Source organism: Aquarana catesbeiana, linkage group LG05 (genome assembly GCF_042186555.1).
Source record: "Aquarana catesbeiana isolate 2022-GZ linkage group LG05, ASM4218655v1, whole genome shotgun sequence".
NCBI classification, from domain to species: domain Eukaryota; kingdom Metazoa; phylum Chordata; class Amphibia; order Anura; family Ranidae; genus Aquarana; species Aquarana catesbeiana.
In genome coordinates, this window is record NC_133328.1 from 499319613 (window position 1) to 499338913 (window position 19301).

The 19301-nt window shown below is 44.2% G+C and overlaps 1 protein-coding gene across 2 annotated transcripts in view; it reads right to left on the reverse strand.

The window, feature by feature from the left end:
• The window catches only part of PRKDC (protein kinase, DNA-activated, catalytic subunit), a 712087-nt gene that overhangs the window by 174186 nt on the left and 518600 nt on the right, over window positions 1–19301 (reverse strand). For both annotated transcript variants that reach the window (XR_012244521.1, XM_073631567.1), the window contains exons 65-70: window positions 15911–16096; window positions 15590–15814; window positions 15389–15497; window positions 12457–12568; window positions 12155–12341; window positions 10142–10316 (exon numbers count right to left, since the gene is read on the reverse strand). Coding sequence is in view for 1 of the 2 variants with exons in the window: in XM_073631567.1 (XP_073487668.1) it covers window positions 10142–10316; window positions 12155–12341; window positions 12457–12568; window positions 15389–15497; window positions 15590–15814; window positions 15911–16096 (994 nt within the window). In the remaining variant the exon portion in view is untranslated. The remainder of the gene's footprint in view (window positions 1–10141; window positions 10317–12154; window positions 12342–12456; window positions 12569–15388; window positions 15498–15589; window positions 15815–15910; window positions 16097–19301) is intronic.

Sequence of the window (19301 nt, forward strand, 5' to 3'; positions counted from 1 at the left end):
AAGCCATAACACCTGCAAAGGGTTCCCAAGGCTTTAAATGGTCCTGATGCTGACCTGACGGTTGTGCAGAAAACCATCATTGACACCCTCCATAAGGAGGGAAAGTCTCAAAAGGTAACTGCAAAAGAAGTTGGATGTTCCCAAAGTGCTGTATCAAAGCACATTAATAGAAAGATATGTGGAAGGGAAAAGTGTGGAAGAAAAAGGTGCACAAACAGCAGGAATGACCGCAGCCTGGAGAGGATTGTCAGGAAAAGGCCATTCAAAAGTGTTGGGGACTTTCACAAGGAGTGGACTGAGGCTGGAGTCAGTGCATCAAGAGCCACCACACACAGATGGATCCTGGACATGGGCTTCAGATGTCGTATTCCTCTTGTCAAGCATCTCCTGAACAAACAACGTCAGAAGTGTCTTACCTGGGCTAAAGAAAAACAGACCTGGTCTGTTGCTCAGTGGTCCAAAGCCCTCTTTTCTGATGAGAGCAAATTTTGCATCTCATTTGGAAACCAAGGACCCAGAGTATGGAGGAAGAATGGAGAGACACACACTGCAAGATGCTTGAAGTCCAGTGTGAAGTTTCCACAGTCTGTGTTGATTTGGGGAGCCATGTCATCTGCTGGTGTTGGTCCACTGTGCTTCATTAAGTCCAGGGTCAACGCAGCCGTCTACAAGGAGATTTTGGAGCACTTCATGTTTACTTCAGCAGACAAGCTCTATGGGGATGGTGACTTGATTTTCCAGCAGGACTTGGCACCTGCCCACACTGCCAAAAGCACCAAAACCTGGTTCAATGACCGTGGGATTACTGTGCTTGATTGGCCAGCAAACTCACCTGACCTGAACCCCATAGAGAATCTATGTGGCATTGCCAAGAGAAAGATGAGAGACATGAGACCGAACAATGCAGAAGAGCTGAAGGCCGCTATTGAAGCATCCTGGTCTTCCATAACACCTCAGCAGTGCCACAGGCTGATAGCTTCCATGCCACGCCGCATTGAGGCAGTAATTGCTGCAAAAGGGGCCCAAATCAAGTACTGTGTACATATGCATGCTTATTCTTTTCAGAGGTCCGATATTGTTCTATGTACAATCCTTGTTCTATTGATTGCATGTAATATTCTAATTTTCTGAGATTGTGGATTTGGGGTTTTCATGAGCTGTAAGCCATAATCATCACAATTATGACAAATCACGGCTTGAACTATCTTGCTTTGCATGTAATGAGTCTCATATATTAGTTTCACCTTTTAAGTTGCATTAGTGAAATAAATGAACTTTTGCACGATATTCAAATTTTTTGAGTATCATCTGTATGTAAGCAGAGTGTACATGAAGCCTTAGAAAGATAAAGTGCTGCTCATGTGACTGACTGATGTTTCTCTCTAAATGTAACACAAGGACTGATCATGTGGACTGGTCATGTGATAACACCAGTCAGATCCTGACACTCAGCACTTGGAAGGGACATTGCTAATCAAGTTGACTATAGTGTCTTGAATTGTGAGCTTGATTCAAAGTTTTTCCAATCACTATGATCAGTCATTTTTTTACTCTCAAGAACAAATCAGATAGACGTTATTTGATCTGAAACTTTCTCTCCTAGGGGCCCTTTCTGACATTCTGCTTTTTTCCTAAGGCCCCTTTTACACTGATCTTCTGTGGTTCCCCACAGCACAGTGTACCCTTGGTTTTCATACTGGTTACTCGCGTTTTACCATGGACTTCTATTAGATCCGGCAGTTTTGGTGCATTTTCTAAAAACGTACCAAAAGTCCTGCATGCAGGAAATTGCAGTAGATCAGTGTGAAAGGGGCCTTTATCTACCATTAGCTCTCTTCTCATACTCTTTATCAGTTATGAACAAATACCAAGTCTTAAAGCAAAACTAAACTCTCTCAATCAACATTGACTATTTTTAATCTTTTTATTTCTCCCACTATTTCTACGCCAGAAAGTCAAACAAAATCATATACCTGTTAAGATGTCCCTGTAAAGCCTTCTATATAGGCAAAACTAAGGAAACGTTCTGGCAACGCATCAGAGATCATGTGGAGGATTTCTCCAATGGAGACTGGGTGAGCCTCTTGGCTTACCACATCGCCAAATATCATGGATATAGTACAGGAGGATTATACTTTACAGCTTTGTATAGGGTACACCTCCACCCGTGTGAAGGTCACTTTGACAAAATGATCCTGCAGAAAAGATTGAGATGGATATATAATCTTAAGGCTTGTAAAAACCTGGCCTCAATGAACAACTGAGCTATTCCCCCTTCCTCTAAGTAGGAATAAGAATTGTTTGGGGGTAATTACACTCAAGTTCATGGATGAATATTGGAGGTCAGCCTTTCTGGCATACCACCGAGGGACCCTAGATAGGGATGGTATCTTCTTGGTGGCACTGTTAACTAGTTATACTTTTTAGTCATTACTGTATACAGTATATACAGTAGACAACATTTAAAAAAATACACTAATGAACTTTAATGCACACAAACACGTAATTAGATACCTAACATATTAAATGTTAACGTTTTAAAATTGCTCACGCCTGTGGAATAACGACAAACTACAGTACATTAAATTATCCATAGGCGACACTTTAAAAGCCTTCACGTTTTACTAGTTTGGAGATAAACAGGAGGTGTGGCACTGGAAATATTACTCTCATGCTGAGATTCGTGACGATACCTCACATGTGTGAGGCAATCACCATTTCCGTACATGTTTGGGACCCTACATGTACGTTCGCATTTGCGCGTGAGCACAGGGGGACAAGGGCACTTTAAAATTGTATTTATTTTATATTTTACACGGTCCCTTTCTTTTTTTTTATTTTTTGGATCAACTTTATTGCTATCCAAAGGGATAAACAGCATGTATTCTTTACTGAGATATCTGGGGTAAGCTGCAGCCATGATCTTGGTATAACCACTTTAACATGAGGACATACGGGTACATCCTAATGACATGAAAGGGGTTATATAAACCCTCACGGTTTTTCACCTTAATGCATTCTATGCATTAGGTGAAAAACCTTTTGTGCTTCAGCAACCCCCCAGACCCCCCATTTTCTTACCTGAGCCCCATTGTTCCAGTGACGAGCACAGCAGCTCCAGCCGCTGTCTCGGGTCCTCATTGGATAGATTGATAGCAGCAGAAGCCATTGGCTCCTGCTGCTGTCAATCAAATCCAGTGACATGGGAGCCAGGGCCGAGTCCTGCTGTCTGTGTCAATGGATGCGCAACGGGACTCGGGAGCGCGCCCACACGAGTGTCCCCATAGAAAGTGGCACTCTGTGGGGGCACTCGAGAAGAGGAGGAGCCAGGAGCACTGCGGGGGGAACCCAGAAGAGAAGGATTGGGCCACTCTGTGCAAAACACTTGCACAGAGGAGGTAAGTTAACATGTTTATTATTTAAAAACATTTTTTTTAATAATAGGATTTTTTTATAACAGCTTACCTGTAAAATCCTTTTCTTTTGACGTACATCACGGGACACAGAGCCTCAGTAATTACTGATGGGTTATATAGGGTATCACTAAGTGATTGGACACTGGCACACCCTAAACAGGAAGTTAAGCCCCCTATATAATCCCTCCCCTTACAGGTATACCTCAGTTTTATAGAAAAGCAATATAAGTGTATTAGAAGAGGGGCGGGACCTCTGTGTCCCATGATGTACATCAAAAGAAAAGGATTTTACAGGTAAGCTGTTATAAAAAATCCTATTTTTTTTCTCGTACATCACGGGACACAGAGCCTCAGTAATTACTGATGGGACGTCCCAGAGCAATGCTACCTGAGGGGAGGGGACCACACAACGTAGGGTGTGATCAGACCTGAGGACCTCGTACTGCTGCCTGCAGCACACTACGCCCAAAGGCGATATCCTCATGCCTTCCCACATCCACCTGATAAAATTTGGTGAATGTATGGACTGAAGACCAGGTTGCGGCCTTGCAGATTTGAGCCATAGAGGCCTGGTGATGCACCGCCCAAGAAGCACTAATAGCCCTTGTGGAGTGTGCCTTGATCTGAAAAGGAGGAATTTTCTGTTTCAAACCGTAAGCTTGAATAATCATTTGTCGAATCCATTTAGAAATGGTAGATTTTGACGCTGCCTGTCCTCTATTGGGACCTTCTGGCAGTACGAACAAAACATCCATTTTGCGAATTTGAGCAGTTGCTTCCAGATAAGCCTTGACTGCTCTTACTACATCCAAAGAATGTAGTGACCTTTCTTCCGTAGAACAGGGATCTGGAAAAAAGGAAGGCAGAACAATATCTTGGTTTAGATGAAAATCTGAAACCACTTTCGGTAGAAAGCTAGGATGAGGGCGCAATACCACTCTATCCTTGTGTATAATTAAATAAGGCTCTTTACAGGAAAGAGCTGCTAATTCTGATACTCTTCGAGCAGAAGAAATGGCTACCAGAAAAATTAACTTTCTTGTCAACGAGACCAAGGGAATTTGACGTATTGGTTCAAAAGGCTGTTTCTGTAAAACTGACAGAACCAAATTCAAGTCCCAGGGGTTTAGGGGCGCCTTAACCGGAGGATTAAGATGCGTCACCCCCTGCATAAAGTTTCAGACCAAAGAATGTGAAGCAAGTGGCCGTTGAAATAATACTGATAATGCCGAGACCTGGCCCTTGATGGTACTCAAGGCCAGCTTCATTTCTAATCCCATTTGTAGAAAGTCAAGAATTCTACCTATTACATATTTTCTGGGATGCCAACCCCTGGATTCACACCAGGATACATAAGCTTTCCAGACTCTATGATAAATCACTCTGGAAGCTGGCGACCTTGCATTGATTAAGGTAGAAATCACAGGACCTGAAAGCACACGACTCTTCAGAACGTGGGTTTCAATAGCCAAACCGTCAAATTTAGAGTTTGTAAGGCAGGATGGAACACTGGACCTTGAAATAACAGGTCTGGACGTGATGGTAGGGTCCACGGGGAACCTACTGTCATCCTTACTATTTCTGTATACCAAGCTCTCCTGGGCCAAGCTGGGGCCACCAGAAGTACTGACTTCTTTTCCTGCCTGATCCTGCGAAGGAGTCGTGGCAGTAGTAGAATGGGAGGGAATGCATAAATCAGTGAGAACCGATGCCACGGAATCACCAACGCATCTGTCCTGCATGCAAGAGGATCCTTTGTTCTTGCCACAAACTTGTCGATCTTTTTGTTGAATCTGGATGCAAAGAGATCTACATCTGGAACCCCCCATCTTTGGCATATGGCCCAAAAGACGTCGGGTTGAAGAGACCATTCCCCTGGGAATAACCGTTGGCGCCTGCCAGTTCTCTATCCCTGGAATGAAAACTGCCGATATGCATGGCACATGTTTTTCTGCCCAGACTAAAATCTGGTTGACTTCTCTCTGAGCTGCCCGACTCCTGGTGCCTCCTTGATGATTGATATAAGCCACTGCTGTGGCATTGTCGGACTGGATCCTGACCGGGCAACCCTGTAGCCTGAGAGTCCAGGCCTTTAGGGCTAGATATGCCGCACGGATCTCCAGAATGTTTATGGGTAAGGTCCTCTCGGTTTTGGACCATTCCCCTTGGACCGCAGACTGTTCCAGAACTGCTCCCCAACCCGAAAGACTGGCATCCGTTGTTACCACCATCCAGGTAACCGGTAGAAAGAATTTCCCTTTCTGCAGGCTTTCGGGTATTAAACCACCAACTGAGGCTCTGACGCACTGCACGAGACAGGTGCATCGGAAAATCTAATGCCTGAACCTTCTTGTTCCAGGCCGACAGGATACTGTGCTGCAGTAGTCTTGAATGAAACTGAGCATAGGGAACTGCTTCGAATGAAGCTACCATCTTTCCCAGCAGCCTCATACAAAGGCGGACAGAAGGACCCTTTTTGGTCCTGACTACCAGAATCAGCTCTCTTAAGGCAGTGATCTTTGCCTGAGGTAAAAATACCTTCTCTTGGCTTGTATCTATGACCAGACCCAAATACTCCAGTCTACTTACTGGTTTTAAGAAAGACTTTTCTAGGTTGAGAATCCAACCTAGGTGTTCCAGGTAGTTGACTGTGGTCGTCAAGTTCCCGCTCAAACAGGCTACCGACCAGTCTATCAAGAGCAGGTCGTCTAGGTATGCTATGACACTTATACCTTGAGCCCTTAATCTGGCCAGAGGAGGAGCCAAGATCTTTGTAGGTGCAGTGGCTAGCCCGAAAGGCAGAGCCCCAAACTGAAAATGGCGCCCTTCTATTTTGAAGCGCAAGTACTTTTGATGAGCAGGAAAAATGGGTACATGCAGATACGCATCTCTGATGTCTATTGATGCCAGAAATTCTCCTTCCTGTAGGATGGAGACTACTGACCGAATTGATTCCATGCGAAAGGATCGAATCCTTAGGCATCGATTCAGATCCTTTAAATCCAGAATGTGTCTGACATATCCATTTGGTTATTGTACCGTAAAAAGGTTGGAATAAAATCCCAATCCTTGATCTTTCGTGGGAACCACCATGAGGACTTTTTGCGACAATAGTCACTCTAATGCTATAAGGAGCAACTGCTTTTTCTCTGGATCTCTGGGGACACTTGATCTGAGGAAACGAGAAGAGGGGAATTCTTGGAACTCCAGTATGTAACCTAGAGTTACCATGGAGATCACCCATCTGTCCTGGAAATCCTCCTGCCAGAGCTTTGAGAACCGTAGCAGTCTTCCCCCCACCCGAGCGAGCGGGGGCGCTCCTTCATAAAGAGGCTTTAGCGTCTTGTCTAGTAGGCTTCTTCCCCCATGACTTCTTTTGTCCCTGGGGTCGACTCTGAAATGTATTCGCGACTGCCTGGAGGCTGATGCTCCTGGCACTGGGGAAAGAGCCCGTTTGAGAGAGGGACGCTTACTCCTTTTCTTATAAGAGTGCTTTTCCCACTGGAGATCTTTTGGATATAATTGTCCAAATCCTCTCCAAACAGCCTTGCACCACCAAATGGAAATCCAGACAGAAGTTTCTTACATGGTGCTTTGGCTGACCAATTTTTCAACCATAAGATTCTACGCATATGCACCAACCCAAGTGAAAGACGAGAGGTTTGGATGATAGAATCTCTGATGGCGTCAACAGCAAAACATAAGGCCGCTGGAAGGTTAGCCAACCCCTGGGCCTGCTGTTCAGGTATAACTTTAAGGACCTGCTTAACATGGTCTCTTAAGTATTGACAGACTCCAATCGCTGCCACTGCAGGTTGAGCTACTGAACCTAAGGAGAAAATATCCTTCAACAGGGATTAAATTTTTTTATCAACAGGATCCCTGAGCATTGTCTACAGGACAAGTCAGACTTTTATTTACAGAGGAAATGGCGGCGTCAACGGCCGGTATCCCCCACATCTTTATAAACTTTTCTTCCATAGGATAAAGTGTTGAAAACTTTTTAGGCGGAAAAAAAACGTTTATCTGGGTGATCCCACTCAGAATAAATGAGCTTTTCCAGCAAATTATGAACAGGAAAAGCATGTGTTGTTTGAGGAGGCTTCAGTGACCCCAAAGAAGAAGAGGGTTCTTTAACTGACTCAGATACGGGTAACTTAAATGTGGAGTGGACCAATCCAGCAAGGATCTGCACTAAGACCTTCTCATCCTGAGAAGCTGAAGAGGGCCCTTCTCCACTTGATTCCTCAGAGGAGGAATCATCAGTCCCATCCCGATCCTCTGAAAGGGATTCTTCTCCTTTTTCCCCCAGAGTTCCTCTGCCTGAGGGTCCTGGGTAACAGAGGAAGACCTAGTGCGTTTTCTTCCACTGAGTGAAGATGTGATTAAGGCCATTAATCTTTCCTCTAGTCCATTAATGGTTGAGGAAAAAACCTCCTGCGTAATGTATACAGGGGCTGAAGTGCCAGAAGCAGATGCAGCTCCTGACCCCAATGGCTCTCTCTGGGCAGCCATCCCAGGTCCTTCAGGGGGGGGAAGGTGCTGCAGAAGGGGGGTCCTCAGAGCCTGAGGGAGATCCCCTAGAGCCTCTGGTTTTTGGGGTATTTGTACCTCTTCTACCCATAGTGCAAAGCAAACAAGGTGGAGGTATCACAAAAATGAAACACTGACTGCTGAGCGATGTAGTCCAGCAACTGCCACTGCTACCAATGCCCAGTCAAGTGTTTCTTAGTAAATGCTGCCTAGGAGAATACCTGTGTCCCACCTTACATGCGACCGTCAGCTCTGTGTCCCTCCATAGGCTGTGTGCACCTGAAAAGTGTGCTTCTTATAGCCTGTGCAGCCGGCGATGTGGGCGTCTAAGCACGCCGGAAGTCGCGCTGACGCTCCGCCCCCCCCTCCTCTGACCACCCCCCCGTTTTTTTCAGAAAACGTGCGCTTTCCCGCGAGAGCCGACCCTCCGGGGCAAGCATGGAGGGGAGGCTGGGATGGAGGAGGAAGGAGAGAGGCTGGCAGATGATGGGGTCTGCCACATGGTAATGGCGGTGGTGGCGGCGATAGTGCGGTATACTACCGCCTCACAGACCACTGCGGCCTCCCCTAATCTTGGGGGAAATATCCCTGCAGGAAGAGCCCCCCATCCCATCCTACCTGGAGCTCGGCTGGAGGAGCTGTGCAGCGTGAACACTGAGACTGACAATCAAGCATGTGAAGGTATGTGCTCTTGGCAGCCCCCGGTGGCGACAATAGGCATAGCATACATTTACTTAAAGGAGAAACCTACTAGAATTAAAAAATTCTGTGGAATCTCCCTTACCTTATCCAGCTGCAGGGTTCTGTTATACAGACCCAATCTTCACCTCTCACGGTGGACTCCGTTTGGAAAACCTTCAGAGACTGGGGCCCCCTATGGATAGGGGGATCCGCAGTTCTGGGCCTGTAAAGCACCCAGCCAAGAATAAGGCTAGAAAAACCAAATTCTGAAATGCGGGGTCCAGCTCTCTAAAAAGAGAAGCGTTACAGGTACCATCCAATTCGGCCTAGAAAGGACACTTTTAAATGGATCCGGTTCGCCTGGCTTGCCCCAGTATAGGATATAGGATATTCCCTTTGGAGCTCAGCACAGGACATCTTTACACGTCCAACACCTAAGACACTGGCGAAAAAACTGAGGTATCTCTGTAAGGGGAGGGATTATATAGGGGGTTGAAATTCCTGTTTAGGGTGTGCCAGTGTCCAATCACCTAGTGATACCCTATATAACCCATCAGTAATTACTGAGGCTCTGTGTCCCGTGATGTAAGAGAAAGAAATTAAGCTTTTCAATCACTTGAAGTGACAACACTCCATATACATACCCTTTTCTTGCATTCTTAGACAACCCAGTGACATTGGGGGTCCTTCCACATTCTTTCTTGGCATTGGCAGGCATTCATTTGCACTAAGGAATGCACATTATAGCGTGTGAGCCCAGATTGCGTGAAGATGCTCCTCTAAGAAGTGTGCCAACAGCATGCTGGGCTCACAGGAAATGGGTAGAAGGACACTATTCTCTTGAAGAGGATCGGCGGGACAGCGCTACAATGTGGAGATGTAAGTAGAGTTTGGCTTTTAACAGGATGGAGCAGGAGCCCAAAACTAAAAACAAGTAATAGGATTAGCTAGTTATTAGGGTTGCACCAATACCGGTATTGGTATCAGTGCTGATACAGAGTATTTTCACGAGTACTTGTGAAAATGCTCCGATACGCGAAACCGATACTTTTGCAGTGCAATTTGAGTTCGTATAACATGAAAGGGCTCAAATTGCACTGCAAAGAATAGCACGCGATTCGAACAGGAATGCAGTGTGGTTTCTCGCACCACTCCTGTGTGAACTCAGGCTTGGTTTGGTGATATCAGCCTGGGTTCCCACAGAAGCCAGAAACCAAATGCGATTCAGACAGGAATCGCACCACATTCCTGTTCAAAGCTCATGCGATTATTTGTAGTGCGATTTGAGCTCTTTTATTTTCTATGGGCTCAAATTGCCCCACAAAGATTTTGATACTCGATATCAGCGAGTACTTGACCCAAAGTATCGACACTCGTACTCGGCAGTAAAAAATGGTATCGGTGCAACCCTACTATATGTTTATTAATGATCTGCCTGGAGTTCATCTTTAAACACAAAGTCTACCTACATATCTTTTGTATAACGCTATGCCACATAGCACAGTTCTTACCAAGTAAGGAGATCGTTTTTAGTACAGTAAGTATCTGCTCAGGACAGCTTTGGCTCTGGCTACGGCTGTGACTGTAGTTACAGTAGCTGTGAACCCATTTTATCAACCAATCTTCATTCGTTTTAGACTCACGGTGAAGTTCTTTCAAAAGCTTCATTGCAACAGAAAAGTTGTTCTGTAAAAAAAAGTAGCTACATTTTAGAGAATGAAGCTTTAAAAATAGAATAAACATTGCACTGTCTGGTAGAAAAGGCAAAAGCCAGAATGATAGGAGGTAATTCTGATTAAAGTGGTAAACTTACATATACCCAGGGAAGTGACTGGTCTCAGGTGATACACATATAAAACAAATCCTCCAACATAAGTTGTACCTGTTTATCTGCAGTCTTCTCTACATTCGTTCAAAGTCAAGCATTTATCAACCTGTCTGAGACTTCAGAAAAAAGGGGGCGGGGAGCTGAAGTTAGCTGATTGGAGGGAAGGAACAACCCCCACTTCAGACATAAACAGAGCTGAAACTGTTAATCTGCTGGAGCACCCTCCCATCACCATTTTTCTCATGGTGTCAGGAAAACTTGTCTGAAGTGACTGTGCTGATAGCACAGGAAGGAGGCAGCAGACAGAAATGACACTTAGTGCTCTTAACTGAGACACAAACTATAGAGGGATATATTTTGTTCATATTTTATGTCTGAGGTTTACAACCACTTTAAATAAAATATTCATCACAGGAATTACATTTGTTTGAGACAGCCCCCGTTCTGTGTCCATTCCACCTTCCTTCTAAAGGTGTTTAACCATTTCCATACCGGGCCAATTCTGACACTTCTCTCCTACATGTTAAAATCATAATTGTTTTGCTATAAAATAACTCAGAACCCCCAAACATATAATATATATATTCATATATTTTTTAGCAGAGACTCTAGCAAATAAAATGGTGATCGTTGCAATTCGTTATGTCAAACGGTATTTGCGCAGCAATTTTAGGGAACAAAATACATTTTAATGATTAAAAAAAAAAAAACAAAACACAATCTGTACCCCAATTTTTTTATAGATACCTAACATGTAACACTTTAAAATTGTGCACACTCATGGAATGGTGCCAAATTTCAATACTTAAAAATCTCCATAGGTGACACTTTAACTTTTTTTTACAGGTTACCAGTTTGGAGTTACAGAGGAGGTCTTGTGCTACAATTATTGCTCTCGCTCGAACGTTTGCGGCGATACCTCACATGTGTGGTTCGAACACTATTTACATATGGGGTATGACATACGTATGCGTTTGCTTCCGTGTGCAAGCACAAGGGCACAGGGGCGCTTTAAAAAACAAAAAGCTTCCTGATGACGCATTATTCATGCAAACACATTGAGGCTGGTTGTGCGACACTGACGTCATTTCTTGCCGAATGTACCGCACTGAAAACGAGGCTTGAACCACAAGCTGGCTCCTAGTAATATACAGCCATCACTGGCCAATACAGGAAAGCTGGAGAGACTCAGTGCCTACAGGCATACATACATGTGAGTGTAAATCTTTTGTATGATCTTTTAAACTATTAAAGTATGGCATTTTGCTCAATGATGGCCATATTTGTCTTTTGAGAAATATATTAATTGGAGGATTGAGTGGTCTGGGATCTTTGGTGGAGACATATCCATTTACCCACAAGGAAGACTACAGAAAGGCTACATACAGGCTTGTTTACTACTGCTTTTTGGTAAGGATATTGATTGGATGGTGGTGGTCAATCACAGCACGATTGTTTTGGAAGTCACCATTTGTTCAGCACGGAAGATAAATTCACTTGGACTTTTTTCTGATACCATATAAGTTATTTTTGTCGTGGGACTTTTTTCGTTTATACAAATATGTTTTTTTTTATGGTAAACCATTGGTATAACAACATACCTGTTTGATTTAAAGGGCCAGCGCAACTACACAAACAATAGTTTTTTTTATACATTACATTTATTATGACAGATGTTGTAGTACCACAATATTACCTGTTTTCTGGCGCTGTTCACCATTTTCATTTTCATTACAAATTTACATTCTTTCATCAAAAAGCTGACATCTTCTTTCTTGTCTACTTCCATAGCCTCGCTGTCATCTCCTTTATTATCTATTTCCATACTTTCATCCATATGCTGAATAGAAAGTTTTTCTTGGATCTTATCAAGGAAAAAACACCTGAAAACAAAATCATGTACATACAGAGAGATGGTTCAAATTATTTATACCAGGGGTACTAGATTTCAGAATTACTTTTCCGTGTATAAAATAATATGCAACTAGATATCTCTACCTGTTAGTAATGATGTCATCCCAAATGTTCATGGAGTCCATTTTATCATCTGGGTATCTACTCTTCCAAAGCTTAAGCAACCTTTTCAGTGCAGGCAAAGATGCCAAGTTGCCTATAATATTATTGCATAAAATAAAATTGCAATTAAGCAATAGTTTTTAAAAATTGAACACCACACTTCACACATTATTGATGCTGAATAATTGTTTGGGTATATTACTATTATTATGGAAACAGGAACATTAGAGAAGATGATAAAAGAGAAATATTCTGTACCCACATACTGATCACATGCAGTGATATTATAATTCATTGTTTTGACCACTTCAGCAGAAGAAGAATTTACCCCCTTTCTGACCAGTGCCTTTTTTGCGATTCGGCACTGTGTTGCTTTAACTGACAATTGTGCGGTCGGACTAGTAATGGCGGCGATCAGCGATTTTTATCGTGACTGCGACATTATGGCGGACACATCAGGCATTTTTGACACATTTTTGGGACCATTGTCATTTATACAGCAATCAGTGCTATACAAATGCACTGATTCCTGTGTAAATGACACTGGCAGGGAAGGGGTTAACCACTAGGGGGCGGGGAGGGGTTAAGTCAGTACTAGGGAGTGATTCTAACTGTAGGGGGGATGGGCTAGCTGTGACATGTCACTGATCTCTGCTCCCGATGACAGGGAGCAGAGATCAGAGACACTGTCACTAGGCAGAACAGGGAAAAGGTGTTTACATCAGCATCTCCTCGTTTGTCCTCTTCGTGAGGCGATCGCGGGTATCCCCGCGGCGATCGAGTCCGCGGTACCCGCGACTCGACTCATGGAGCTCCCGGCCGGCATGCACGCAATGGCACGGCGGCAAATACAAAGGGAACCGGTTAAGGACAGTGCAAAAAAAAAAATGTTGAAGTTGAATGTATACAATAATTATTAATCTTTTTTGTTTTTTAAGGATTCTTTATTAACCACTTCAATACCAGGCACTTGAACACCTTCCCGCCCAGGCCAATTTTCAGCTTTGAGCGCTGTCACACATTGAATGACAATTGCGCGGTCATACAACACTGTACCCAAACAAATTTTTTACCATTTTGTTCCCACAAATAGAGCTTTCTTTTGGTGGTATTATATCACCTCTGCGTTATTTTTTGCGCAACAAATAAAAACAGACTGAAAATTTTGAAAAAAAAAAAACGTTTCTTTGTTTCTGTTAAAAAATTTTGTAAATAAGTATGTTTTCTTCTTCAATGACGGGCACTGATAAGGAGGCAAAGATGGGCACTGATGAGGTGGTACCAATGAGGTGGTACTGATAGGTGGCACTGGTATGCGGCACTGATGGGCACTCATAGGCGGCACTGATGGGCACTTGTGGGTGGCACTGATAGGTGGCATTGCTGGGCATCACTGATGTTACATTTTATATAATGGTGCCAGTCAGTGCCCATTTGTGGGCACTGATTGGGCATAATTTGCACATGTGGATGGCCATGGTGTACATACCTGGCCATCCACATGTTGCCCCCTTCCCTGGTGGTCCTGGCAGCTTCCCTGGTGGTCTAGTGTGAGCATCAGAGGGGGGGCTGACCCTCCCTGTCAGGAGAGCTGCCAATCGGCTCTCCTCTACTCGCGTCTGTCAGACGCAAGTGAGGAAAAGCCGATCAACAGCTCCTGTTGACATCGTGACCAGCCATGATTGGACGCGGCTGATCACGTGGTAAAGAGCCTCCGCCAGAGGCTCTTTACCAAGATCGGTGTAGCGGTGTGTCAGACTGGGTGCGCGGCGGCTGTTATCTTGATGGACGTCATATAACGCCCAGTCAGGATAACTGAACCACCGCCCGGCCGTCATTTTGCTATAGGCCGAGCAGTAAGTGGTTAAGCAAGACAGGCTACCAATACATGCAGAGAAACACAAAGGCACCTTTCTTAATATGTTCTGGCACGAGCTGCACAGTGGAGGTAAGTATGATAAGTTTTTATTTAAAAAAAATAAAAACCCTTACAATCACTTCAAGTGTAACACTAAAGTGTAATGCTAAAAGTGTTTCAAGATTAATTCTATTTAGCCACTGTATAAACCAAAATAATCAAAATCAAAACTGTCCAGGGGAGTTTACCAAATTAAAGCCGGCCATAGATGGTTTAAATCTTGGCCGGTGCAGCAGGGACCGGCTGAGATTTGAACCATCTATGGGAAGGCTGATTGTACCCAAGTTGATCGATCAACTCGGGTACAACCAGCATGTTTAATTTCTAGCGTGCGATTATTGCCAGCAGTCATAGATGCTAGCAATAATCATTGCCTTCCTCAGGCAGGGATGGCTCCCCCGCCGGGAGAACAAGTTCAGATAATCGCATAATTTATGACCTGCCTGAAAATTTCTATACGGTTTGATGTGGATAGTAGGAACCAATTACTTCCTAATCAAGTAAATAATAGCAGATTTCCTATGTGAAAAACTAGACTACTCCAATGCAGGGTAGGGGAGCTGAAGAAATAAAGACCAAGCTTGAATTGCAGAGATCCACGGAGGATAAGAACTCTATTTTTTATTGACCGTATAGTTTACCTAATTTAGTGTGGTTTTATTTATTTTTGTAAATAGCTTAAACTTAAAGTGGTTGTAAAGCCAACAGACACAGCAGCGGGGCTCGGGTGCGAGCATGCACGAGTGCCCTCATGGGAAACGGCTTCCCACAGGAGCAATGGACAGAGAGGAGGGGCCAGGAGCGCCGGCGGGGGACCCAAAAAGAGGAGGTTCCCGGCCGCTCTGTGCAGGACAGAGCAGGTAAGTATAGATAGGTTTGTTATTTTTTTTTAAGTCACCTTCACAATCATTTTAAGTTTCTGGCAAAGAGACAGGCTTGTGTCTATAAGCAATATCAGTTGATATCTAACAGCAATACAGTCAGAAAACCATGTACCTGGAACACGGATGAATTCAATAAAATCCTGAGTTTCTGAGAGAGCCTGAACTGACTGTAGCTCAGTTAATCTGCTTTGACACATCAGTGAATCAATGCTTGAATAGTTCTAGAAAGCAAAACACAAAATGCAACAGAACTTGAGAACATAGCAGACTCTCCAAACAGCAAAAAAAAAACAAAAAACAACAAAGTCCATACCTGCATAAAGACATCTATTCCATTTTTGATGTAATACTTAGCTCGGTCAAAATCATCTTGCATTATGTAGAGAAGACTCATCTCCTGACTGTACAAGGTTTCCATCAAAACTTTTCTCTGCTCCACTTTCATGGCTTCATCAATAAAAGTTAATAAAGACTGGTCATCCTTTCCATGAAGAAGCAACTTTACTTTACTGCGGATCATGTAAGGCAGATAATTTTCCTGCAATGAAAGATGAAATGAAAGATTGTCACAAAAAAATACCAAAGCATTCCTGCCCATATTGTACATGTGATAGTGAACTATGTATAACACCACCTGATGAAAAGGATCATTCCATATTTTATTGAGATCTGGGGGGTTTGCACTGTCAATGTTGAGAGTAGAGCAGTATTCCAACGGCTGCCATTCTGTCAGGTGACTGTAGCATTCCATCGAAGCAATTTCCCAAAAATCCTTCTCTGCATCAGAAGGTTCCCCATCTGGAAAGGTATGCTGTAGTGCCTTTGAAAAACATATTGACACATTAAAGGGCACTTGATCAGGGATTAAAGTAGGTTTCCAGCCACAAATAAACCAATAAAGTAAAATATACTGTATATTAAATGCCAGCTTTTGCAATAGTCACCTTCAATACAGATTCCCCACAGTTTTTTTTCCATTAGATGTCCTCAAGTCTAAGGACCAGCTACAGTTAAACACAACTCCTCTGAGCCCAGGCCGTGCTGAACCCGCTGCAGCCTATGACTGGCCAGTAAAAGGAGAAGCAGCACAGTGATTATCTTATCTCTCTCTCACTTTCCTTTCCCATAAGCATGTTTTTTGTCAGCAAATTAACTAAACCCAAAAATATATTATGTGTACACACTTAAAAAATTTAACCCCCATGCCTTGAAGTAAATATTACAATTAACCAATAAATGTAGCTTTACTGCTACAGGGCGACCGCTCTGTGCAGAAGCACTTGTATATGCGCGATTCTGCACCTCTAGGTAGGGGGGGCACGCATAGGACTTCTGCCAATGGATGACCACTGGCACCCACTAATTGGCAAGGAGACACACTGAACGGAGCTCTGCATATGTAAACAATACAATAACATGTTTTACATAACGGGAAGTTGCTGTCTTTCTCAGAACTGCAGACCAAGTTTGCATTGCCATCCAACATGCTATTCTACTACTTGCAACTGCAGCACGCTGTTAGAGCACAGGGTAATGTAGTAGAATGGGTACAATCGCCCACCCCTATTTTTCATCTTCTTCAAAATGCTACTGAGACAAAGGGAATAATCTCCCAATGCTATCTTATGCTCCTCAATGCATTTTTAGAATATCATCCCTTGAAGGCGCAGGCTCAGTGGGAGGGGGACTTAGGCCCTGTCACGGATGATCAATGGGAGGAAGCCCTTCAGTCCATTAACACATGTTCACTGAATGTATCGTAGAAAGTAGTTTTGGAGGAGGCATTTCCAGAAGAGATAAGGACTGTCTAGAGCTTTGTTCTAAGCTAAGTAAAAACAATACTTATGGGATGGAAATCCGACACTCCACCTACTGTTAAATCCTGGATCCAACACATAGGTAATACCCTTATCCTTGAACGGTACATATATCAACACAGGGGAGGCCTGGTAAATTTGACAAATTATGGGCCCCATGGCTTGATACACTGGCACTGAGTTCCAAAGAACTTGTTTAAATGAGATTGCTCCAATGCCTTTAGGTCTCATGGCAATCATGGGTGATGACTGTTGGAAGATGGAAGACAATGTAGGATAACTGTTAGGTTATTGCCCGGGTCAGTACTGTTCTATTGTTGTTTGCTGTTCACCGTTTCCCTTGTGAGGTGGGTTTCCTGCAGGCCTATTATGGCCGGGTGACATTTCCTTAAACAAGAGCTAATCATAGTGCATTTTAACGGGTCATGCACTCCTCTGACATTCCATGACACTATTGGAGTAGTAGCCATATTGAACATATTAAATCATCACTGCAGAAGTGGGAAACAGATAGCCAAGTTCCCTGGCAGGAGGCTCCTAGGGTCTGTCCAGTGGGTAAACATGTGCCAACTGGGCACCAACAGGAGTGCCCCTTCAACTGAGGCACTCAGTAATGTACTGGAAGTGTGCAAGCAGGGTCTACACACTTTTGCATTGTACTGAGCATAGTACTTAGCATTGTGACAAAGGTTGTTTAAAGCACGAACCAGGCAAATTTATCCCGCTTTGGAAACAGAAGACTGTAGATTTAATTGCAGGTATTATACCGGCTAGGGTATATTGGCCCTCCAAATATCAGTCTCCCCTGTTGGCATCACATTGGCGTCGGAGGTCCTGTTCATTATGATCCAACAAGGCCGCAGCATCGGAAACAGATTCAAAGAAAGTGGATTGCCCTCTGGCTGTGATCCGCAGCTTGGCAAGAAATAGCATTGCATAGGTTACTTGGAGCTTCTGCAAACATTTTTTCACAACTGCAAATTTTGATCTTTTTCATTACACTTCAGCCAAGAAATCAGAATAGAAAGAAATTTTAGTCCCGTTATAGTGAACACAGCCTCTCTCCCACGCCAGACTGAGTATTATCAGGTAGGCCGGGTGGAAGGGGCTCGAGGTGGTGTATGATGGGCCCATTCAACCGCAAACAGTGGGGTGAAGGCCTCTTTTGCAATTATATCTTAAAGCCTTTGCTCTGTGAATGCTGTGGGATCCCGGCCCTCGATTTTTTTAAAGGAGCCCCACAATGCAGACGTTGTTCCGCCTGAAACGGTTTTCTATGTCATCTGTTTTAGCGTTGACCTATGTGGATTGCTGTATTGCTACCCTGGTGTCTCTGGGGAGAGGCAGTAGTTGATTTTCCAGATCACTGATCCTACCTTCTAGAGCCGCGGTCATCTCCTGTATCTTTTGGAGGTCTTGTCTCAAGAGAGAGACTGTTTCCGTGAGCCCCCCAATCCACTCCTTCAGGTCATCAACTGAGGTGGTGCACCTGTGGAGCACGCGTAGGATTTCTGTGAGTGTGGGCTGTGGGGTGTCATCCTGTGGTATGTCAAATGTCAGGAGTAGGGTCTGGGGAAACATCCAGAGGCAGTATATCATCCAGAGTTGGCACACTGTCCTGCCTCTGTCTCATTTGCCGGAGCTTGCGCAGGCATGGAAACCGAGCTGCCTGTCCCCTGTAACGTCTGGGTGTAGTACAGCATGTCCCTTGGGGGCTCCCTCCCCAGCATTTTGTTTGACTTGAGGGACGCACCGCCAGCCTCTTGCTGTTTATCAGTGCCACACGCTGTTCCTTGAGGCTGTGGAGAGCTGCTCTGACAGTAAAGAACCCTCTACGCAGTTTAAGGTTAAACCGCTTCTCTTCTAAATTTAGTGAATGGCTCACGAAGATACACTGTGGAAGGTTGGCAGCCCTGTGCGAAGCGACGGACCTGTACGTCGCTCGCGCCCTTGGACAGGGGCGCGAGCCTCCACCGTGCCCACGGCGATCAGATTTGTTACAGAACCGATCAGTCTTCAGGTCCAGGCCAGTGATTTCTGGCCTGGACCTGCTGATCGGTTCTGACAAATTAAAATGCTTCCTCTGCCTGTAAATGTAAACACAGGCAGAGGAAGTGATGTCATCTTCCCTCCTGGAATCCTTTTCGGGCCCAGAGCGCGGAGAAAGGACATCTAAAAGTGAGTTGCACCAACACTACACTGACAGTA